The following is a 24,247-nucleotide window of genomic DNA, read 5'->3' on the forward strand; positions in this document are numbered from 1 at the left end:
TTTCTTCGTGGTACAAAATAAAGCCTGAGCGAATTCACAAGAAAGAATATATGGAATAGCTCGAAAAATTACTGTGAAATAATATTCGCCAAAATTTCGATCCTGGTCGCACTCGAAACTTTGAAGACGAATACTTTCTACAGTAACTGTGTAAAAAAGGGTTTTTATCCAATTCTTTTTTCAATGTAATGTAACTTTAATACGATAATAAAAATATTTTAAATATCAAACAAGTTTACATTTTTTTCCTAATTTTTTAAAGAAAAGAATGAATGAAGGAAAAGAGTATTTTCCTTTTCAAGATTCACGTAATAACGATTCTCACCCTTCCAAGTTGTCATCCTTTGATGTTATATCAATTATTTCATTACTTTTCATTCTTAATTCGTGATATCACCTAGGAAAGTTATTTATAAAAGTCTTTAGATTGATTTATCTCAACAACGGTGGCTCTGAATAAAAATGCCCCAGGAGTTTTTACTGCAAAAACTCAGTGCATCATTTTTTCAAGATGTCAGTAAAATTTACACTCGTGGTTGACCTCCACAAATGATAAACGTAAAGGCTAAGCGAATCGTGTATGTAAGTTTGGTTTAATATTATAAGAGATAGACATATTTCTACACAGTACATTTATACTTTTTCTAATACTTTGATTTGAGTATGTGCATATATGAGAATTAAGCTATCTTTGTACAAGATACATTAGTCACGTGCTAGAGTATTTGCAAAAATCATAAATAACATATGAATATGATAAAATTTTTATCATAACATCATTAATCATCATTAAACATCATTAATAACATTTTGCACATGTAATAACGATAAGAATAAAATATGGGTTAGAAGAATGTAAAATAGTTGATTGCGTGATAAACATATTCGACGAAGCAGCCACTCGTTGCTTCCTCGTTTTTATACAATTCAATAAATCATTTTTTCTTCTCCTGCGTCAATTTTTGTCCACATTCTGGTAATATTCTGCAAGGACCTGCCAAGCTTTGGGAGCCACAAAACCGTCCGGAGGAACTTCGCCGGACCTTGCCAAACCTAAAAAATGTTTTATTTTTTAGACATTTTAATGCAAACAATAAATATGATTGATTGTATCCGCTCTTTAAGAATGTTTTGATATTTCGAACAATTCTTCTCATTTTTCGTTTTTGTCTGCTTATCTAGTTGATTTCCAAAAGTTCAAACTCACCGCACATCCTCGTGCCAGATATGAAATCAAAATCTCGCCGACGCTCGAGCCCGAAAAACGATATTCGCTTGTTTTTTGTGTCATAGGATGCTACTTTGAATGGAATTATTTCTAGTGTTTAAATTCCACGAGCCATTGACAATACTCTTGCAGTGTGCGACGGATCGTACAGATTTCCATCGGGTGTCATATTATTATCGGGATGAGAAATTCCAGCCGAATCTCGATGAAAAAATGTGCTCCTGCGTTCATTCGAACTTTCGCGTGCCATTGAACCTGCGAATAGAGGTGAAAAATCTGTATTTAATTGAAATTTGATATTCTTTTGATTTTTTTACTACAATTTCGATATATTTTCTTCATTTTTTATCCATCAGATGAACATGGAATGGTTTTTTTTTTCAATTTTACCTCCACAAGACCCGCGTACATTATTGGACTTGTAAAAATGGCCAAAAGTGTTGATTTGGCGTCCAATATTCTTTCTTCGAGAACAGCTTTATTGTGTTGACGAATTTTCGTCAGCAGAGGCAAGTCGTCGTCTTTTGTTCAACCACCGAGTGGATGCAAAAGCAAAATTGGGTTTTTGAAGCCACGATCGCTCAGCAAACGTTCTCGAGTATCCTTAATAATGAAAATAGTGACGGAACAAAAAATAATGTAATGAATATTCACACATTTATTAATGGTAATAATTTTTGTTCTATACGAGCTGCAGCGTTCCGAGAAAAATGTTGAATAAAATATCAAAATCAAAGATTCTTTTGAGTACAATTCTTGTTTAAAAATTCTTTTTTTCTCTCTTTATGGACTGTCGAAAAACATTTTGTGAAAAACGAAAATGATCGATAGATTTGAAAGTTAAAATTTTTCAGATTCTCGTTCAATTGTGCAGTTATGGAATATAATTGAAATGCTTGTAGCAACGTTACAAAATAATTTACTTGCGTTCATCAGCAAAACGTGTTCATTATGAATAGGATTTCTAAGCTGGAAGGCAAAGACCGCGTCGGCTTTCATTTCCTTGAATTTCAATCGCATTTAACGTATTTCGTTGGGAGTGAGTCTGTACTCGTCAACTTCATCGTGCCATTTGATTTTCTCGAGTACTTCGACGTCACCATCGACTAGCCAATCGCTAGATTTGCAGATAATTTTGACGTACGGATGCCGCTGATCGATTGTGTCAAATTGGCGAGCGCATCTTTCCTCTTTCCGATGATCGTAAAATTCTGGTTTTCTCAAAATAGCTAAAGATTTACCAGCGTATCAAAGGGTTATAGCAGAAAACTTTCCAAACAATTTTTATTCGCAGTGCTTATCGCCAATACTATTGGCACAGATTGGTTCACTTCTGTTCCTTTGTTGCTCAAATATCTCAAATGTTGAGTTCACAGGAATTGGTCTTCTCACATGAAAACAGTCAAGAGAGCTGCCCAACCTGAAAAAAAATTTCAAACCCCAAAAATCATTGAATTTTTGCTATTTTCGTTGCAAATAAACGTTTAGAATTTTGACTCAACAAAAATAATGAATTGAAGGAGAAATAAAAAGAACAAACCTTCTTTCAAAATTTGTAGCCATTGTACATTGGTTTTTGTAGTGCTCTATCAGATCGCTCAAACTATCAAATATCTCACCCCCACCAACGCCGTATTTCAGATGCTGAACTTACTGATCTTCCCACGTGCGATGAGATGGTCAATTGAGGAAATCGTCGTTTATGAAATATTCAAAACAGCGATAGAATGCTTTCGAACTTGAGATCATATAACATGAGTAACAAGATCATCAGTCCTGACCGATAAAACAACGTCTCCTGGTTAGCTCTTCGATTCGCACGAGAAACGATCCGTTTTTTCCTCGCTCGAACATCAAACTTTCGGCTTCTTAGGCGGATGAATGTCCATGGCACCACCTTTCGGTTGTTGGATCCGCACAATCAAGAGGATACTTTAATTCAATAACTTGACCGTTTTTTTATTCTCTCAATTGTCTACCATTTTCCATGTAAAACTGGGCGAGCTCCGAGAGTGTGGCAAATTTTTCACCTCCATAATAAAGATCGTAAAATAATCATCAGCGTTCTGAATCTTAATATGAGTCACTTCACTGTTTCACCTGTAAATAACGCGAATCTTATTATTTCACTTTTTTATTCACCCCAACAAACATATTATCCGTGCTTAAAATATTTTTCTTAACTAACGAACAGTGTAAAGTCACCGGGATTCAAAGAGCTTGGACGTCCCAGAAAGGAACTGTCGTAACCACGTGTTCCATCAAAAGTCGCCACGTTGGGATGAAACAATGTGTATGACTGGCTAAACTCCGCCGACTGGTCACAAATAGTTTTTCGCAGTTATTAAATAATCTATTGACTACTAAACATTACAACGCAATTATTTGTGACCACCTAACGATTCTACATCGATTTAGCTTCAGGTTTAAATGATTGAATGGAAAATGAAAATTGTTCGGCCAACTTTGCTTTAATTCTATTTATTTAATTAAGAATGAGGAGTGACCACTAAATATTTAAATTATGCCACTAATCACCACCTAAAGATTATCTTTAGTTTAAAATTAATTAGAATGCGATTGGTTAATTAAAAACTTATTTGCCCGGCTAAATCCCACCGACTGGTCGACTTTGTCCCTGCCAACTGGTCTCTAGTTTTTTCAAATTATCAAATAATTCAATGACTACTCAACGATAAAACTTGATTATTCATGACCACTGAACGATTTTCTATCAATTTAGCCATTGATTATAATCGATTTGAACAAAAAATAAAAAAATTTCGGCTAACTTGCACCCAAATTTTGTTTAATTTTGTTTATTCGATTATGAAGTAATTAATTACTACTAAACATTTCAAGCATACTACTAATTACCACTTGACAATTCTCTTTCGATTGAGATTTATTAGAATACAATCGGTTGGATGATACCTACTTCAATAGGCTAGACGTAGCCGGTGATTGGGAAATAAATTTTTCAAGTTTTTTAATAATCTAATGACTACTAAACGATTCAACTCGATTATTCGTGACCACTCAACGATTCTCTATTAATTTAGACATTGATTTAATCGATTTGAACAAAAAATAAAAAAATTTCGGCTAACTTGCACCCAAGTTTTGTTTAATTTTGTTTATTCGATTATGAAGTAATTAATTACTACTAAAGATTTCAAGCATACTACTAATTACCACTTTACAATTCTCTTTCGATTGAGACTTATTAGAATATAATCGGTTGGGTAATAACTACTTCAATAGGCTAGACGTAGCCGGTGATTGGGAAATAAATTTTTCGAGTTTTTCAATAATCTAATGACTACTAAACGATTCAACTCGATTATTCGTGACCACTCAACGATTCTCTATTGATTTAGGCATTGATTTAATCGATTTGAACAAAAAATAAAAAAATTTCGGCTAACTTGCACCCAAATTTTGTTTATGCGATTATAAAATAATTAATTACTACTAAACTTTTTAATTACAGTACTGATGACTACTAAACGACCACTTAAAGATATGATTAATAAAAAATTAGAAAAGCGCAAATCATTCGGCCAAGTTTATGGAGGTCAATCGCTCACCATTGAAATTGGGCTTCGTTGCAAGACCTGTATACAAGACCGTGCTTCAAATTGAACACGTTTTAGCGTTATTAGGCCTGCTACACACGGTCAATAATATTGCGCAATATTGGTGACTGCACAATATTATTAAACGTGTAGATGTAGTATTGAAACATTGCGCAATCATTGAACAGAAGTTTGAGCTATCTTAAATTTATGGCTCACTACACACCGCATACAAGCTTATTGTGCAATATTACTTGCAATATTATTGACCGTGTGTAGCCCGCCTTAGCGTTAATAACGCTATTAACGCTGTCAGCGTCCAAGTAGAATGTACCCATTGATAGGCCGATATTCATCCAATGCGACAAAACTTTCTTTCCAAAATTCCGACAATTTCCCATGCGCTCTGCGAACTTTCTAGCAAAGCCCTCTCGTGGTTAATCGCTGAGTCATTTTTCTACACAGTATTGCTCCTGTTTTTTGCGATAATCGTGCCGATAAATAAAGTGAGTATAAAAATTATTGCTTCAAATTGGAATAAACAAACATACAAAAAAAAATTTCTCATGTACCATGGACACCTGAAAACATAAGCTTGCAAACTCTTAAACTAATGAATATTCCTACAATATAAATGGCGTTTTTCGGAGCCGGGTGCAGCGGCTTTTTCCTTTGCATATAACTACACCGGCAAAATAAAGAATTACGTTGTCGCGTCAAAAAATATTCAATTTTTATGAAATTTTGTTTCTCATCAAATATATTTGAAAAAAATCTACGTTAATGAATATATTTAAATATGTATTTTGGTTATTTTCGTTATTCAAAAGTATCGAAAAAAAGAAAAATTTTTTATATATAACGATATTCATTTCTAACCAATTATAATCTGCTATGAAAACTATAGTCAGGGTAATGGATCATACGTCAAAAAAAATCTCATGAATATTACGATTTTTCCTCTATTAATACTGATTTACAAACCTTCAATAGGCTCAATAATGCTGCCCCCAATAACCAAGGAACAAATGGTGGTATTCCTTGAAGCATTGAAAAAAAATCCTTCGCTCCTGCACACACCTGACTTTGAGAGTCTAAAGTCGTTCGTCGAACACTTTGGAGGAAAAATTCCATATGCAGCAAAATCCGAAGCAGGTGAACCAATGGGCAAAGAACCAGAAGAAAAGAAATCCAAACCGGAACCTGAAGTTGAAAGCGAGGAGAGTGAGGAAAGTGATCTTGAACTTGACATGACCGGTGTCTTGGGTAATTAAACCATTTTTTCATCAGACATAATTTTACTTCACATATAATACAGAACAGATTTATTTTGGACTCCCTGATATTTTTCGAGCATTTATTATTACTTTAAAACTGATAATTAAACCACTTGCCATTGGTAGACTCTAATGGACTCCACCAACAACTGAAGGCATTGAACCCTCAATGACTGATATGGAACTTTTGTAGAGCATGAAAACAAAAGGTCAACATTTGATAAATTTGTATGATGCTGAAGTTTGCAACGTTGGAGTCCAACGAAATGATAAAAAAAACTCTCCAATAATTCTAGTAATTCTCCAATTTCGTTCCCTGTCGAATTTGCAATTTGTAGTTTTTCAACCTGCACCGATACTTGGTGAAATAAACAAATTGGTGAATTACAAATGTTTTTTTTCCTTCATTTCGTTGGACTCCAACGTTGCAAACTTCAGCGTCGTAAATTTGTTTTTCATATGAATTTCCTCTAGCTCCATTTTTCAATGAACTCATAAAGTTCGTGAACTCGTCCTGTATGCAATATGCAGACCAATAAGTGAACTAGTAGGTCACAGCTGGAATTCATTCACACCAAAGACAATGTTCGGATGTCAGTAAATTTCTGAATGAAACAAATAAGCAAAAGATTGAAAATACGCAATGCGACAACTTGAAAATGAAAAAAAAAAGAACAAAGTCAAAAATATTTATAGCTTTGTAACAGGGTCCTTTTTTTCTGCTTGGTTCTCAATCTAAATTAATTTGAAATTTTGATAACATGTTAAAATGTGGAAAAATTTTTTTTCATTACAAACGATTTAGAAAATTTCATAAAGTTATTGAAATATTGTCTATCGAACGAAAATTTTTCCAGATATTTTTTTGTTCCAAACGTCTTGTTTACTGATCAATTTAAAACGTTCCCGAAATTCGTTATGTTAACAAAATAGGCTTTTGTTTCAATAATTCAATACCTATTGCATTGCGCCTTGAGGAAAAATTGAATCTTGGTATAGAGCAGAGCTCATATTTGAAATTTCAAGAACAATATATAAATTGAGTATATTGATGATTCCAGAACCGGACAATGATTCTCCACAAAAAATGGGAAATCTAACAAAAGTGTCAACGGAGGAAGAAATCACAGAGTCACACGCAAAGCGTTCCGAGGCAGTGTCAGCATTCATGGAGAAAGATTATGAGAAAGCTTTGGGTCTTTACACCGAAGCGATTGTTTTGAATCCCCAGGCAGCGTTGTTATACGCGAAAAGGGGACAAATATATTTGTTGTTAGGAAAGCCTAACGCTTGTATTCGCGACTGTGACAGAGCTTTGGAGTTGAATCCTGACAGTGCAGCAGGCCACAAATTTCGTGGTCGTGCCTACCAGCTTTTAGGACGTTTCGAAGAGGCAGCGGCCGATCTTCGACTCGCCTGCAAATTTGACTTTGACGACCAAACTAACGAGTGGCTCCGCGAAGTAACGCCAAACGTGAGTACGAAAAAAGTTTTCAAAAAAGCATCAAACTTCCGATGCATCATAAAACTGTACTTCAATCGCCTTTGGGACTATTTTTTCCGCGTTTTCGTTATCTCAATACGGTCCGATCTATGAATTTTCCTTGCTCTGTACGTTTTCAGCACTAGCACGGTCCTAGCAAAACTCGTACATAAGAATCATAGTCGTTCAAATTTTCTTACATTATCATTCCCCATTGCTTCCCGGTCATTAATATTTCATTTCCAAGTTTATCAGCATCCATATTAATTTCTTCAACTTCGTCCGGCCAAGGGATCAAAAAAATGTGTTAAAATTATAAACCTGGAGAAATTCGACTACAGTAAAACTGAGGGGTAGAATTCTTTCACGTTTCTCTTTTGTTTTTCTTTCTTTTTTTTTCATTCACAGCACACGATCTTATTTTTTGAAAAATACAGTGTAATTTCCTAATGATTAACCAAACACTAGAATAATCATGAGTATAATCCTATCTATTTATCCTAAGCAGTGCACGGTACTTACGTATTTTTTATTCTATTTTATTCGTATTTATTTATTTATTTCCCCCTTTTACTTATGTATTTCGTTCTTTTTCAACGTCCAAACTTTATTAATCTCTTACGTATTAAAATACGACACATTGGCCGGACAGAGTGGATTATTAATGGTAATGATAATTATAATCGTAATGTCGAAGGTGCTTTAATATACGATCCAGAATTGTGTCGATTTCTTTATTTTTCAGGCGAATAATAAAGACCCTTGAATCATTCATTTCTTCTCGCTATTACCGGATCGCCATTCTTTTAGTCCACTCTTTCTAAAAATCGAACCAATAAATAACCATAACGTGTACAATGATATTTGGATGAACGTGAGGTATATTTATGACGAGAATCATTCGAACGAATATGAATATTGCGATCAGCAATTTTCAACGATATCTCGGGACTCAAATAAATTATTCGCTATACAAAAAATGCATATCATAGGCAAAGAAAATTTTATGCAAGCTAAAATGTTACTTAATGTTTACTGTTGTTGTTGTTTTTCATGATTCCGTCATTTTTTACAATACTTCGATTTTTTTCTTTCTTATCAATCTCTCAATCTTTTCTGATTTTAAAATCCCCAATAAAAATGGAATAAATTTAGTATTGAAAAAAAAAAAAGAAAAACAGAAAAAATCCAACTTGGCTCTCCTTGTGGAGAAAAATCTGCGGTAAACATATTTTTCGGGTTTTTCGAAAATTTACAACTATTTTATAGGGTTCCTGCTTTTTATTTGTTGTGCATCGCGTTTTTTTTGTGTTGTAAAGTTTCATCTCGATTAATGTAAATTTCCTGGCTGCCCGCAGCTAGGCGATCGGCAACGTGAACGATTCCGCTCTCAAATCAACGAGTTTTTCTCGATCTGTTTGCAGTATCTTATTTCGCGTTGTTCGCACCGCGTGCATTTTCGTGTTCTTCAATAAATAACCAATAATGAAATCCAGCCGATTTTGATCGAGCGTAGGTCGCTGGAATATGGCCCGAAAAAAAATTCTTTCGCTGGTGAATTCTCGGGTTTTCGCTCGTTTATTATTGATTTAAAATTTCTTTTGATTCTTCAGTCGCGATATCCTCGCAGAAAATTGTTCAGGTCGCACCGATCGCGCCTCAACTCGCGGACTTCTCATCGTTCTCGTGCATCGCAGCTTCGACCGATTTTTTGTACGTTCCAACGAGCTCCGGTAAATCGTAGGCTATCGCAACGTCAAGCCTGTTTATCGGACAACCCCGGAAGTATGTGCACGTCGAACTCAACGGTTGGAACTCGTACAACGCATTCAAACGGAAAAAGTCCCGATATACGTCCGGATCCGGAAGATCGTAACGCGATATGTTCGTCAATGTACTCAGACCCTCGTAAATGTGATAATCCTGCGGATTCTCGATTATCTTGTCGCTTATCTCCTTCTTGTTGCCGAAGAACGTCTTGTGATTGTAATACGTCGTTAAATAACAGTCGACCATTTTTGCATGATTACGAACGCGCACCTGAAACAATAAACAATAAAATAAGCAGAATAACAACCATCCTTTTTACGCCTCCGTTCGAAAACAACTCTGCTTCTAAAATCTTTACTCCAAAATTCATAACAACTCTCTGTCTACTCGTGCATAATCCATGAACTTCAATATCTCTACTCCTGATTAAATATGTTCTGAAATCATCATGAGTAGAGATATTGGGGATTAAATGTCTCACCGGACTAGATATGTTAAGGAGGCTAGACGTTCTCTACGTGGATCCGCAGTTATGAAGGAGGGTGGATCACGAAATCAAAATGAACAGAATTTGATAAAATTTGGTGATAACATTCTTTGGCATCTCATGTACAAATACAATATTTTTCAAATTTTTTTACCACATGGTTATCGCATAATTGAGCGTTTAATCGAAGTTCTTATTCACAAGATGTATAACTGTATATATGTAAACTCTATGCTTATACACGTGAACTTTAGTGTTCAATTACTCGAGAGCTATGTGGTAGAAAAATCTAAAAAAAATTATATTGTCTTACGTACCAAATTTTATGAAATTCTTTATATTTTTAACATGGTTTAGCGTGGCAACATTGTATCGTCGCGATCCACCGTCCTTAAGGAGCAGAGTTGTTATCAAGAATGGCTACCGACAGAATTGTTAACTAGCAGCTATTTATAACTATACTCATTGCAACTGTACGCGATAACAACTCTGCTCTTTAAACATGTATTTAGAGGAGAGCTGTTGTTGAATAGATTTACTGAGAATAGAATTTTTGACTTGCTGCAACATAACTCGACTTAAAAATCTACTCGATAACATTTCCACTCTAAAGATTTTTGTTTATGCATGAATAACGTCTCTACTCTTTGAGGAGGGTGGATCGCAACGATACAATGTTGCCATGCTAAGCCATGTTAAAAATATGAAGAATTTCAAAATAATAAGAATTTTATAAAATTTGGTAAATGTATTCTTTATAAATATATAAGGCAATATAATTTTTTTTAGATTTTTCTACTACATAGCTCTCGAGTAATTAAACATTAAAGTTCACGTGTATAAGCATAGAGTTTACATGTATACAGTTATACATCTCGTGCATAAGAACTTCGATTTAACGCTCAATTATTCGATAACCAGGTAAAAAAATTTGAAAAAAATTGTATTTGTATACTTGATGCTAAAAAATGTTATCACCAAATTTTATCAAACTCTGATTATTTTGATTTCGTGATCCACCCTCTTTAACAAGTTTAGGAGGAAACACAGATTATTAATGACAATAGAGGAGACATATTGGATTGCATTGATATTGCAAATTTGACAGTAGGGCTGTTTGGAGCAGGGTTGTTTTTGAGTAGAGCCGTAAAGAGGACGGTTGTTACTCTGTCATAAAGCGAACAATAAACAATTTTATGGCGTTAAATTCCACTGCTCAAGGTTATCGAACAAATCTAGAAAAAGTTATCCATCTTTATGAACAAAAATCATGATTAATCGTTTAAAAATGTTGTCTGAAAAAGGACGAGATTCGACTATACTCGATTTTCGGTGGCCATCCGTGCTATTAACAAGTGACGAATTTTCATATTCATTGTTCTTCATTTGTGAGCTTCGTAAAGATCATTTTGAATTGAAAACTGGCTTTTAGTCGTTGAAAGTACGATCCTGAGCTCGAATCCAAGATTCTCACTTGAAATTGTCCTTTTATGTGGAGCTAGACTAATCGTTTGGTATTTTCACAATGAAATTGAAGAGTCGAGCAACGTCATCTTGTGGCAACGATTAACCGAAAGTTCTGAAATACACTTTTTCTCGTCCCAAAATTCAAAATTATCCGGTGAAAAACTGGATCCCCGTAGATTGAGTATTGAAAATATATTTAAAAAAAATGAAAATTGGTAATTTCAAAACATCAAAGCTTGTCGCGGCTAGTTGAAACATTAATATTACAAAAAAGTTTCAACTCCCGGTTAAAAAAATGACCCCAAAAACGAGCACCTAATCTACTGACTTCGGTGTTGTGTGTTTTCATATCTATTTGCACAGAAACAGGGTAGACGATCGAATCAAAATGTAGGCCTCACATCGAGTGAATTATAAAGAAAATTCATTGTGAATTTGGAGTAAATACGACGATTTTTCCTCGTCCGAAAACTCTTAAACCAGGGTGATCAGGCCTCGGAAAAAATGGATAGCAACTCGTGTGAAAATTCGATGCACCATTTCACCGAGTTTTAACGATAGAGCATTAAACTTACCGCAAATCTTCGAGCGCTCGCGATTTTGTGCTCGACTCGTTTGTCAATGGCCGAACGTAAATCCCGAAGGAAAGCGCGTTCCTGTGCATAAAGTAGCCTGGTGGGAGCGCCAGCTTCGTAGGGCATGGACCACAGAGACGTCGAGTACATTATCGGAGGTTCGGCACTTGACATCAATGGCGAAATGTTCCAAATCAAAGCTCCCTGAACTCTCATCAGTTCTTCGGGTTTAACTTGGTCAGCTTTGTTGAGAATAATTCGCGTCTGAAATGAATGAAAATGTAATCGCTTACTGTACATCGCTCTACTCGAGGCACTTTATTAGTGAATATTTTTCAAGACTCTCCAACCTGATACTCGCGACCTTTAAGCTGGTCTAGAATCGCTTCAGTTTCCGGTCCAACATCAAGTTTAGCCGGATCGTAAACGAGGAAAATGATGTCCGCTCGATCGATAAACCACTGGCAGGCATCGTTGAATGGAAATAGACGTTGCACTTGCTTACGAATTTCCAAAATTCCTGGGATCTCAACGATATTTACCTGCAAATTAAAAAAAAAATTCAATTCCAGAGATCCTCGCGAAATGTTCAGTGAACAACAGAGGGTGGAGGCAAAGAATGAAGAGAGACTTTCTTCAGCTTCGATATTTGAAGGGAAATGCACATGAGTTGACTTGCCCGTTCAAGTAGTTTGTTGTTCATTTTCAATCCTCGCAAACGATCAAGCATTCCTTGACCAAACTTCTGCAGACCTGAGAACGTCCAGTCTGCTGCAAGCTGCGTACCATCGAGCACTTCCGTTTCTTCTCCGTGCATGACGATGTTGAAATAGGCCGGAGAAGGCTCAGCTCCTGCAGAGCAAAAGTTCGTTAGAATCAAAGTTTCGTTGTTTTGGACCATGCCCGTAAGATCGTATCTTATGGGTGTCTAAATCGGGTCGATTTTTACTTCCTAATTAAAGATATTATCACTCTAAATTAATGTCAGATTTATTCATTCGAAATTGTAAGTAAATTTTTTCAATTTATTTTTTGCCGAATGAGATTACAAACCATTAATTAAATGGGGATCCATCACCGACTGAACCCAAAATTTCATTCGTCCCTGGCTAAAATACTATAGTTTTTTTTATGTAAAAAATCGCTCTAGAAGAAATGGATCGAGAAACAAGTCTTCAGGTAACTCCTGTACTGCATGCTAGTCAAATGAGTGCTAAATTTTCAAAACGCTTTTAGACCAAGTTCAAAGTACCGATTAAACTTATTGTTAGTAGATATGTATTCGAGCATATTTTATTAACGTGAAAAAATATTTAAAATGATAGTTTTGCAAAACTATCAACCGATAGATGCAAATTTCCATGATGACACATTTTCACAGCTATTTTTCAAAGAATCATCTTTATTTTTTAATCGATTTTATTGCACCAAGTCTCATTTTGTTCCTCAACCGATCCTCTAAGAATTCACCACGTAGATTTTCCTTTAAACTCATTCCTAAGAGAAATTATGAATGAAAAAGTTTTTTAACTTAATGAACAATTAGCTGCAACAGTGAAAGGATTAAGTTAAAAAAACAACTACATGGTGGTTTCATAGAGGACAAGTTGACGAACAAAATGAGACTCGTTGCAATAAAATCGATGAAAAAACGCAGATAATTCTTTGAAAAATACCAGTGAAAATGTGTCAGCGTGGAAATTTGCATTTATCAGTTGATGGTTTTGCAAAACTAGCGTTTTTAATATTTTTACATCTTAATAAGACATGCTGTAATACAAATCTACTAGCAATACATTTAATCGGTACGTTAAACTTGGTCTAAAAGCGTTTTGAAAATTTAGCACTCGTTTGACTAGCACGCAGTACAGGAGTTACCTTAATAAAAAGACAGAAGACTATGACAGAAATGGCCCGAGCCAAGGAGAAACAAAATGCTGAAATAAGCAAATGTGAGATTACGAGTGCACATTTTACCAATTTCGTTAAATATTTAACGTAATATATATCTTTATAACTAGTAAGACAATCGTCTCGATTTTTTTCTCAGACCTTCATTGCACACTTCATTGTTATTGCGTACATTTTTCATAAATTTCGTAAGAAGCGTTCATTCGTTACGTGGAAAGATAAACGATTTTTTCCCCAATGTCCCTATAACTCTGTGTAAATTTCAAGTCTTTCTTAAGAAAATCGTTTCGTGCATGAACTAGCTTAATGATAAGTGAAAAAACCTATGAAAGCTCACCTGTCCTGAGGGCGTGAGGCGTGTACTCATTATCCAAAAGATAATTTATGATCGAAGACTTTCCTCCGCTCCATGGACCCATGAATAGTACCAAAGGTTTGGAGAATATTTCTGGGTCTAAAAACGAAAAAATGAGCACAGAATTTCGGATACGAAAACAGTTCAAATTTTTTACTCACCACCAAAGTGTCTGTTGCTGAGATCTCTGTATTTGTATAAAGTTTCCAAAGGTTGGATAGCTGTGTCGTACAATCTTTTCAAATCCTTCAGAATGACCTCAGCCGCTTTCTGAATGGCTCTTTCCCTCTCTTCATTCTCGACATCTAGTCTCAGCAACTGATTTATGTGATCGCGTGGCCTAAGATTTTCCGGTATTTCAATTTCCTGGATCAAGTCTTCCTCGGGAGTGGGAGCTGCCTCTTGGCTCTCGTCGGCTGTCGAAAATTCGTCCAGGAATCAAACAATAATTAAAATCCTGAAATAATGCCGATTGAAGAGTTCGTTTCGGCCGAACTCAATGAAATCTAAATATTCTCTTCTATCTTTGAAGAAGATTGAACATTCACATTGACAAAAAATAATTGTCGATTCAAGAGCATTAAAAGAAACGCCTAATTTTCGACTCACCACCTTCTCCAGAGTCGCCTTCACCCTCGCTTTTCTCATCTTCCCCGGACTCGTCCTTCTTATCATCCTCCTCAGTCGCGTCATCGTCCTGGCCAGTTTCTCGTCTGGATCTTGCGAGGGGTTCTTCATCCTCAGCCGAGGCTTCCTTACTGGCAGCTTCGTCCGCCTTGGAGCTATCTTGCTCTTCGGATGGAGTTTCACCCTCTGCTTCTCGACTGTCTTTGTCATCAGCTTCGGCGGTTTCCTGACTCGTTTCTTTCTCCTCTTCCGCACTGTCAGTTTTCTCCGCAGCCTCTGGCTCCTCCTGTGATTCCTCGGCGTCCGCTTGCTCTTTCGATTCCTCAGGCTGTTCCGCTTCCGGCGACTCGTCCTCTTTCTCGGCCTCTCTGCTTTCTTCTCCGTCGCTGGTTAACGCTTCGCCGGAATCGGCGGCTTCGTCTTCGCCAGACTTTCCTTCCGGTTGAGCGTCACCGGCCTCTTGACTAGCGCCGTCTTCGGCATCCCCGTCCTCGGCCTTTGAGTCTTCGTCCTCGGTTTCCTCTTTGCTGCCGGCTGCCTCGGCGGAGTTTTCGGCGTTCGCGGAATCAGCCTCTCCCGTTGGATCGTCGTCTTCTGCAGATTTGTCAGCAGCTTCGGATCCTTCCTGCGCCTCTTCGGACTCATCGGCCTTCGCCTCGTCTTCGTTGTCGTCTTGCGAGGTCACAGCTTCCGCTGATTCCCTTTCAGCGGAAACTTCCTCCTGCTCGACTGATTCCTCGTTCTCTTCTACGGCCTCGCCGCCGTCTTCCCCGGAATCTCGATCCTTTTCACTCGACTCTTCGCCCTTGCCTCCCGAATCTGCCTCCTTCTCTCCGGAATCTCCTCCGTCCTCGTTGGCTGATCGAAATGACAGATTGGTATCCGCAGCCTAAGAGTAAAACTGGTCCTTAATCTAGAGGATTCTCACCTTCATCGGTTGCCTCGGTGGTCGCGTCCTCGCTCGAGTCTGGTTTCTCATCGGCGTCGTCGCCTTCCTTCGAATCGGTCGTATCACTTTCGTCCTGTTCGGCTTCCTGTGCAGAATCATCGTCGGCCTCATGCTCCTGTGTTTCGTTACTTTCGTCCTTTTGTTCTTCGGCACTCACAGCGTCGTCGTCCTGAACGACAGTGTCAGTTTCCGTGCTCGCCTCGGCAGATGGACCTTCGGCATCGTCCTCTGCCCTTTCGTCGACTTCCTGCAAGCGTAAATCGTACGAGCTTCCACACTGCGATCCCTCTGCGACCTCCATCGAGGATATAAAAAGAGTAAACCTTACTTGACTTTCTTGTGATCGAGGCTCTTGTTGCTCCTCATGGCCGACATCCTCCTCGCTGCCCGGACCATCCTCTGCGCTGCTCTGCTCGGGAGGTCCTTCAAACGAAATATTCTAGAGATCGCCATGTCCGACCGTGGCTAACCGGCTAACGTCTAGTATTACCTGTTCCGAGATCTTTCAGAGCTTTCTCGATGTACGGCCGACATTGAACCTCGGACGGCACTGTCTGCTGCTCATCTTCCCCTTGCACACCTTGAAAGTAACGACGAATCGCGCTTTAACGGAGGTACGATAGCGGAAAACGCGGCTGTCCGGGTGCGGACATGGGAGAAGTCGCTGCACAGCGAAGAGCCTGCGTCGCGAGAATGAGTCAACTCCTCGCCGTTAAGTTTAGGGACACCAAAGTTCCGGCTTTTTCCGGGTGCAAAAGTGCAGCAGACCAAAATATCTGACCCGTCAGCGTGACGCAAGTAAGTTATCGTCTACCGAAATGCCGTTAACGCTATGAGCACTGTGAGAGAATAGGACGTGGAAACGAGGCACCCGAAAATACGAAGACGCGAGAGCGTATGCACGAGAGCCGTGTTCACGATTCGGGGATGGAGTCTCATGAGATGTGACAGGTGTTGCGCGAGTGAAACAACGGCCTCAACGCTCATCTGACCCGTGTGGCAACCCGGGCATGCGATACCAGGGCCAGCCAAGAATTCACCAAGCGAACTTCCTCGGATACCAACTTGTTCGATCTTTTTTCCTTCTCTTTTTATCTCTCTTGTGTCTATCTCGAGGGGGGCGATTAATCCGGGCTACGTGGACGAGTGAGAATTCAGGGTCGCCGTCGGTCTTACTCTCTCGAACTTCATCGGCGCATCCTCGATTTCGCAACGGACCTCGTTTCCTCGTCGATTCTTTTCTTCCTACATCTCGATCGCCATCGACTGTGCGAGCCATTTGTGCGTTGCGATCGAGGGACCAGTCTCACAGTCGAGGAGGTGAACTCTGCTCGAAAATTCGACAAACCTACAGTAGAATGAAGCTATTTATCTCCCGTCTCGTTCTCTCTCGGTACAGGAGGAGGCAAAGCTTCTAAGTTTAGCTGGTCGGGTAGGCGGTTTCGCGACGAGGCGGCAGCAAAACACGCACGCAAATATTTGTATACATATTCCCGTCTCTTTCTATCCCTTACTCGCAAAAACGCCGATGCCGCTCTTACTGCCATCCTCACACGCGCGTCTTCAGATTCGACTCGGAGAATCTTTATTTTTATCGACCATTTTAATTTGAAAAAAATACATTCATGCTGGACTTTTGCCCCAGCGGCTGTCGCGTGCCACTCACATCTTTCATAATATTCTCTGTTTATTCTTCTCGCGTCTTTACTAAAACCGGTTGCCCTACGATCCGGCAAGTTTTGCAAGAATTCTCCTGATCGAGCGAGTTATTTAATATTTTCAATAAAAATCTTTGCGCTTCCCAAATTCTTCTTCATCCGGCACGACATCGTGAATCCCGGAAAATATCGTTTCTGCAACATCGGGGTTCATAAACGCTTCAACGGAGTAATCGAAGCTCAATGGAAAGACTGCAACGAAGCCGACCAAATCGTACGTCAGAGAATTCGACATCGGGCTAGCGTCTGACCGTGATACCGAGTAGAGTAAAAAGGGAGGGCACTAAAGCAGCACGCGATTGCACAACAACGATCGGAGCTTCGACTTGAACTTGAGAACCACACCCGCCGATCGGCCAACGAGATCTCAATGAACAAAAACAATGATCAGAGTCACTGAATCCAGAAGATCCTGAAGCTGCAAACCCTCAAAGATCGACAGAGTGGAAGATTCTTTCGATAGAAATTATGGATGCGATGATGCAGGCCTTACGTAACATTGACCTTCGTCAGTCAATCGTCACGTCTGCGTCAGCGTCCCGCGTAGGGCGAGAGACGTGTGACGACGTCGTGTGTTTCGAAAATCTGGCCCGGAACACTGCCCGAGGATTAATGTACGTATTCGGTCGTGGCACAACCGCGATTGTTGTTGCAACCGATCGTACTACGATCTCAAACGTTATTAAAACTTGAACTCGTTAGCAATTTTGACGCCTGCGTCATCGGCCTGCCTCTTCGTCGCATCTTCGTTATCCCAGAAACATCGATTCATCTATAAAGAATTATAAACTCTGGACCAGCAGGGTTACATGCTCTTCGCGATGATTCTTCATGCTCTTTTATCCTCGCAGTTGAAGTACGGTTGGAGCGAGGGTGCGAAAAAATTTGACGAGAAAAGTAACAACCAGAACGACCTTACCTCAGCCTTTACATAACTCGCCAACGAAATTTCGTTACCGAGCTGCACTATAAATACTTGGGAATACGGCATAAGGCCGGATGACAATGCGAGACGGTATCGAGAGTGTTGAGAAATTGAAGGCGAGGACGGTGGGTTGGATGCTGAGGAGAACAAAAGGTTTAACGGATCTCAAGAAGTGACGGATTTTGTCCAGAAGCGACATTGCTCATCTGCGATTGGGGCTGTTTCCAACCGACAGATTTTCAAGTAAATAGCGAAGGAATCGTATTCTAAGAAAGTGAGTTTAATCCGGTCGATGGCGCGATGCTTGACGATTGGTTGGTGCCCGAGGAAACTTTGCTCCCTTCTTCTTCAGTCGCTGCAGCGACTCTTCATGGCTTGCGGACCACCGAATTGGGCATTGTGAGTGTGTTGGGGAGGCCGATAGATACAATGATAAAACTCACCGTGCAAGGATACGGCGAGAATCGCGAGGATGAGGCCCACCACGTAGACGGGTCTCAAACTCGTCGAGCCCGTCATCCCGTCGCTTCACTATGCACTACGCGATGAGCCAGGCTGCTGGCAACGCGGTCAGTTCTATCACACGAAACGTCCGCACACGTTCGACTCCTCAACACACTCGCCGTTAAACTGCTTGGCCGGCTTCGGGCGACCGCGAAACCTGCGAAACTCTCGAGCACACGTACGTTCCTCTGTCTCCGTTGGTAGCTCTTTTGCCTCGCGCCTTCGTTCCTTCTCCTCCCTCTCCGCGTCCCTACTGACGTCGACCAAATCCGCTGCTCGGTGTGCCGTCGCTGCTCTTCGTCGTCGTCTCCTTCCTCTTTTACTCTCTCTCGAGCGTCTCTGCTCTCTCCTTTCATTCGTTATATTAATCTCGTCACGTGAAACTTTCGCTGTTCCTTCCGCGTTTATCAAACGAATCATAAAGCGCAAAACGCTAGAGATTTTCTTGGTGCATCAGCATCGCAAACTCCTCGCGATCCATTCAATTCGCCAACAAAGTGGCCATTATGTCGCTCCTGAAAACATATGTGACGATGCTATCGAATACTCGTTTATCAACTTCGTTCAACGTGCCTCATGTGTCGTCGATGGCTGGTGACATCGCCGAGTCGATAATTTCAGTATTCCTCGATAATTAAGGCTCTTTAATAATGAGCACCCAAAAATTATGTTTCATTTGCAGGCAGCATCCATCAATTTGAGGATGTAGCTTAGCTTTCATTGGTCAGTCAACAGCTCTCGTCTGAGGACGCCATTGGTTGGAGAACTCGAGGAATATTGGTGACGAAATTCAGAAATAATCGAGGCGCCCGATGACGGAGCTGTGTGAAGCTTTCGGAGCGAAGGGAGCTCGCCAATGTTCGTCATAAATCACTGCTCTTCGAACGAGGTTTAAGCTCAAGCGCGACGTGACGTTTCTCGTCTTCGTGCGACAGCGTCTCGTGATCGTATCGATCCTCAAATCTCGTCAATTTCCTACAGCCTCGTATCTTGCCTGGGAATTCTTCGCGGCCTCTGCCGTCTAGCGTTATCTTTTCTTAAGCCAGTGGCGATTGTGCCTCTTCGATATTGACCCGTGTCCCCACGATTGTCTATGTGGAACCTCGAAATCCGCGGCTGTATTCGCGCACAAACGCTCAGCCACGAGTCTCTTCGTCACCACTCTCCGAGTCGCTTTAAAAATACTCGGTGGCCCGGTTTTCCTGCACCGGCGTCAGCATCACCGGCTTTCGGTGACAAAACACCCTCGTATACACGCTTCTATGAGGACACAACGTTGCCTCTATTATCGAGGATTTACTGCCTTAAATAATCGATCGACATTTCCGGCTGGTCCTGACTGCAAGCGTCACTTAAAATGGACCAACTTTTCGAGGAAAAACTGTATTGAAAGCTCTACATTCGAGAAGCCTCGGGCCTCGACGACTAGACATTTTTTTCACTTTGCAAAATCTCCGCTAGGTGGCGCAGGCCCGGGATCGTTCTCGCATTTGCGGTGCCATAACCATTCCTATAAGTAACAACCGATCGAGCTGTTACGACATCAGGTTCGAATATTAATGGTTCGTAAATTTGGTTTTTCTTTGTATAAACATTTGAATATTACTGTTAAGGCGTTTGGGATTCGACCGATAATACATACACAGGCGATGATGATGATGCAAGTTGTAAAACTGATCTCACCCTATGCTAATATTAATTTAACGAAAATAGCGGAATTAATATAGACGAGGGCAAGGTCATTCGTCGTATGATAAAGAAGACGGGTCAAGCTTCACCAAAATTGCTGATCCTCATGACGGGAGCGTCTCGATGTTGCAAAATACTTGAGCTTGCACTATCCCGGAACGTACAGTTGGACCGAAGCCCCGCGTTCGCAGTCGGGAATTATTTTTAATTTAGCAAAAATTCACACTCGTGGTTATCATTTTTAATCGAATAGTTTATATTTTTTTTTTTTTTTTATTTAAATAAAACCGAATTATGCTAACATTCCCTTGAGGTTCACCGATCTTGACATTGCGGTTATTACAGTTTTCGAAATCTATCAAATTTCGAAATTGGGTCGTCGTAACCTCCTCCGTGGAGGACGGCAAAATGAAACTCAACGTCCCACTATTAGACTTTGTCCTTGTCATATCAGATAACGTAGCTGGAACTAAAAAAACGTTAAAAATAACAATTGTACATTTTCAAAATTCGTCTCCTGCTTACAGAAAGCATCATTTTAGGCTCGACGCCAAATCACGTTATCCATTTTTTTCGATCTTCGTATCGTGACACGAGAATATATATATTTACATCATTTGTGTCTTCTAATTGATTGACGCGAACTTGGAAGTTGACAAATCTTTTCTTGTTCTTTTTTTTACATTTTTTATGAATCAACGATAAAATCCTATCGATTCAAACCGATAAATTTTCCTTCGTTCGTTCATGTTATTCTCAAAAAGAAATCTCATTCGGACGTGAAATTGTAGCGCGAGAAATGAGGATGAAAAAATTTGAAATAGCTCAGGTTCGCTTTGTCGGTCTCGCGATCGACAGGGGCGGAAAGATGAATTAGAGAATGACGCGGTAACCCGTGACGGAGGAAGACGTCTGAGATTTTCGTCGAGTGCGAAAAAAAATTAAAGATGATTTTTTTTTTTTTTTTTTTTTTTTTTTTTTCATGACTGTGAGAGCGTTGAGATTTTGCTCTCGCATCTGTGGTGAATCTGCTGCTCTCTCTCGTCGCTGGTCGACACGCGGAGTACGCCGAGCAGAGATTCTCTTCGATGTTCACGACTCCCCGAGCGCCTTTATATTTAGACGTGTCCGGGCCGCCGCCGTATAAGGTTGGCTCGCCCCTTGTGCGAACCCCCCTCCCCAACTCGATATCTCAATCCTCCACGTTTTCATGATTTTCGTCGTTACCTTTTACCAACGACCTCTGACCGATATTCCGCCAAGGTGTGTCCAATAATCGATTGCTCGACTGCCATTGGGCCAAACTTTCTCTGGGACCTCCCGAAGCTGATGGGGCATGAGCACATTTCCTGTCGAAATGACACTTAAGGATGCTTAAGTTAGACATTTTTGAAAAAAAAAAAAAAAAAATGTTACGAAATATTGACACTGGACGATCAAACTTTTTCTGTTCAATGAAATTTGGAATTTTGGAAACTTTGGTGTCCAGGAATAATGAGGAGACAAAGGTGTACGAATGAGAATTTTCGTTTTTCATTGTAGAAATTAAATATTCGACCTCCAGGTTGAATTTTTTTATACTATTTTCCAAATTAAAAATGATTTTTATCTATTTTAGAATCACATTCGAAATGGGATAAATTTGATAGAAATTAGACTTTGAACGATCCTGTAGAAAGCCATATTTCTCGTTGTATAGATCATACGAAGTGTGTGCATGTTTTCTGAGATAGGATGAGCGCGTATGTCCCAAAATATATGTGGAAAGTGTAGAAATACGTTTTTCGTGTATTTTGAGATGGAATAAGAAATATATTCGGGACGCGAATATGAAACGAGAGTGTCGAATATTTTTTTTTTTATCGATCGAAACACTTGAAGTCAATGTGAAAAGATAGTTTTGAAAATAGCTACAAGTTTTTTTAAAATTTCTCCTTTTTTGGCTCATTTTATAAAATGAACTCATTCGAAATGAGCAATAAGAAATGCACTCATTTTAAAATGTTGAATATTCAATGAAATTATACTGAAAACCACGAAATGTGTACAGGCTCTAAAGATCGAAGAACACAGAAGAAAGAGGGATCGAAAAGCGAAGGAAAGAGCGGCGAGAAAATCTGCCAAAGCAAAGTCAACCAAGGAAAACGTTTATGCATCAAAACCTGAGGGATCGAAATCAGAAGGTGACAGTGATGCTGGAAAGAAGAAAGTGAACTTCGCCGAGATGCTTAACGCTTTCCAGGTATTTTTATCAATTTCCAAAAGCTCTGTATTTATTTTAATGCCTTATGTACACTTGCAGCGAGCGAAAAAACGGGATTTCCTTGATTTTTTTCAACAAGAAAATAAATGTTTATTGAAAAACTGTGAACGACATTGATTAGTGCATGTGTTCATGTACTCGTACAATTTTTTACATCAAAAAATTTCTCAAGTTCTTGATTTTAAAAGTTTCAACGAAAATTTCATTTTTTTAGGTGCTAAATTTTCGGTTTTCTGTTACAACTTTTTTTTCAACAAAATACGAAATCCTTCGTCCAGGCCCTAACTATTATTATAACAAATAAGTGGTATAAATTTGGTATGGATCGGACTAACAGTTTTTTAATTATCTTGTCCACCGCAAAGGTATTTTTCAAAAAATACGATTCTGAAATAATTTGAAGATTCAAGTATTAACGACCGCGCGCACCAGATAGTCGGTTGAAATACCCAAAGCTACGAATCTAATGCTCCAATCTTTATGAAACTTGGTAAGAATATTCTTCAAACGCTGTACTTGAAGAATATCTAATAAAAAAAAAATCGATTTTTCCGCCCATCACAAGTGTATATAAGGCCTTAAATTTAGAATTTATAAATAGAATTTATATAAAAAAAAAAACAAAGAAAATTCGATTCTACAAAGGAATTAGTTTCAAAGTAAAAATTGGTCGTTTAATTTTTCAAGGATCCTGAGATAACGCAAATGTTCCTCGACATATCGACGAATCCAGCAAACATTAAAAAGTACGAGAACAACCCGAAGATGATGGAAATATTGAGCAAATTCTGCGGATCGGATGGTAAAGATGCGGTGAACGGTCTCCTAGGATTTTTGAAAGGCATGGGAGGGCTTTACTCGGGTGCTGGTGGTGCAACAGCGAATCCACCCCCGGCCGCGGAACCAAAACCATCGGCTCCAAAGGCCAGCGACGAGGTTGAGCTTGACTAAAAAAAAAAGTCCACCTTTCCTCAACCTTTTGAGATCGAGTTAAAATTCCGCTGATTTTAACATTTCTCTTTGCAAAAAAATTGTTTAGTTTTTTCGATGCTGCTTCATTGAACGGTGATTTACTTTTAACTACTATTTTAGCATGTTTCTTTTTTGTATCTTTTGTTATTCAATATTTTCCTCAAGATATTCATCGAGTTTAAAATAAAATGTAAGATTGAAAATATTGCGCATTCATCGAATTCGAGATCCGTCATCGGGAATCGGGAAACGCTATTCACTGGCCTGCGTATGAGTGTGTGTGTTTGTTACATATGTGAATGCACTTTTGTAGTGCTTAAGCGATGAAGGCGAAAAAAAGTAACGCTATAACAACACCACGATGTATTTTATTATTTGATGCTGAAATCAAGGTTAAAATGGATATGCTAGCTCTGTCGAATAATGAAATAAATATAAAACATTTTCACGTGTACTTCCCCTCAGTTTA

General features: G+C 39.1%; 2 protein-coding genes and 1 pseudogene across 2 annotated transcripts; 1 reads left to right on the forward strand and 2 right to left on the reverse strand.

Moving 5' to 3' along the window:
• Positions 1 to 574: 574 nt before the first annotated feature.
• On the reverse strand, positions 575 to 3,117 carry LOC122407382 (bifunctional 3'-phosphoadenosine 5'-phosphosulfate synthase-like; annotated as a pseudogene).
• Positions 3,118 to 5,138: 2,021 nt separating this feature from the next.
• LOC122405924 (putative protein FAM10A4) lies at positions 5,139 to 24,232 on the forward strand. Its single transcript, XM_043411003.1, has 5 exons — positions 5,139 to 5,312; positions 5,800 to 6,072; positions 7,145 to 7,557; positions 22,594 to 22,785; positions 23,494 to 24,232. Exons 2-5 carry the CDS (start codon positions 5,808 to 5,810, stop codon positions 23,755 to 23,757), a joined length of 1,134 nt encoding a protein of 377 aa, XP_043266938.1. The 5' UTR covers positions 5,139 to 5,312; positions 5,800 to 5,807; the 3' UTR covers positions 23,758 to 24,232.
• On the reverse strand, positions 7,903 to 19,066 carry LOC122405920 (uncharacterized). The gene is made up of 11 exons (XM_043410997.1): positions 18,794 to 19,066; positions 16,198 to 16,287; positions 16,036 to 16,130; positions 15,687 to 15,954; positions 14,741 to 15,616; positions 14,293 to 14,547; positions 14,114 to 14,230; positions 12,545 to 12,717; positions 12,216 to 12,407; positions 11,866 to 12,129; positions 7,903 to 9,606 (listed from the first exon to the last, which is right to left on the reverse strand). Exons 1-11 carry the CDS (start codon positions 18,867 to 18,869, stop codon positions 9,226 to 9,228), a joined length of 2,787 nt encoding a protein of 928 aa, XP_043266932.1. The 5' UTR covers positions 18,870 to 19,066; the 3' UTR covers positions 7,903 to 9,225.
• Positions 24,233 to 24,247: the final 15 nt, after the last annotated feature.

Source organism: Venturia canescens, chromosome 2 (genome assembly GCF_019457755.1).
Source record: "Venturia canescens isolate UGA chromosome 2, ASM1945775v1, whole genome shotgun sequence".
Lineage (NCBI taxonomy): Eukaryota > Metazoa > Arthropoda > Insecta > Hymenoptera > Ichneumonidae > Venturia > Venturia canescens.

Excerpts from the sequence above, each read along its gene's own strand:
- LOC122405924 (XM_043411003.1), top strand. The coding sequence starts at position 5,808 with ATGCTGCCCCCAATAACCAAGGAACAAATGGTGGTATTCCTTGAAGCA. Across the intron at positions 6,073-7,144 it reads TGACATGACCGGTGTCTTGG|AACCGGACAATGATTCTCCA; the intron begins GTAATTAAACCA and ends TGATGATTCCAG. Across the intron at positions 22,786-23,493 it reads AGATGCTTAACGCTTTCCAG|GATCCTGAGATAACGCAAAT; the intron begins GTATTTTTATCA and ends TAATTTTTCAAG.
- LOC122405920 (XM_043410997.1), bottom strand. The coding sequence starts at position 18,869 with ATGACGGGCTCGACGAGTTTGAGACCCGTCTACGTGGTGGGCCTCATC. Across the intron at positions 16,131-16,197 it reads TCTGAAAGATCTCGGAACAG|GACCTCCCGAGCAGAGCAGC; the intron begins GTAATACTAGAC and ends TTTCGTTTGAAG. Across the intron at positions 12,130-12,215 it reads TTAAAGGTCGCGAGTATCAG|ACGCGAATTATTCTCAACAA; the intron begins GTTGGAGAGTCT and ends CATTCATTTCAG.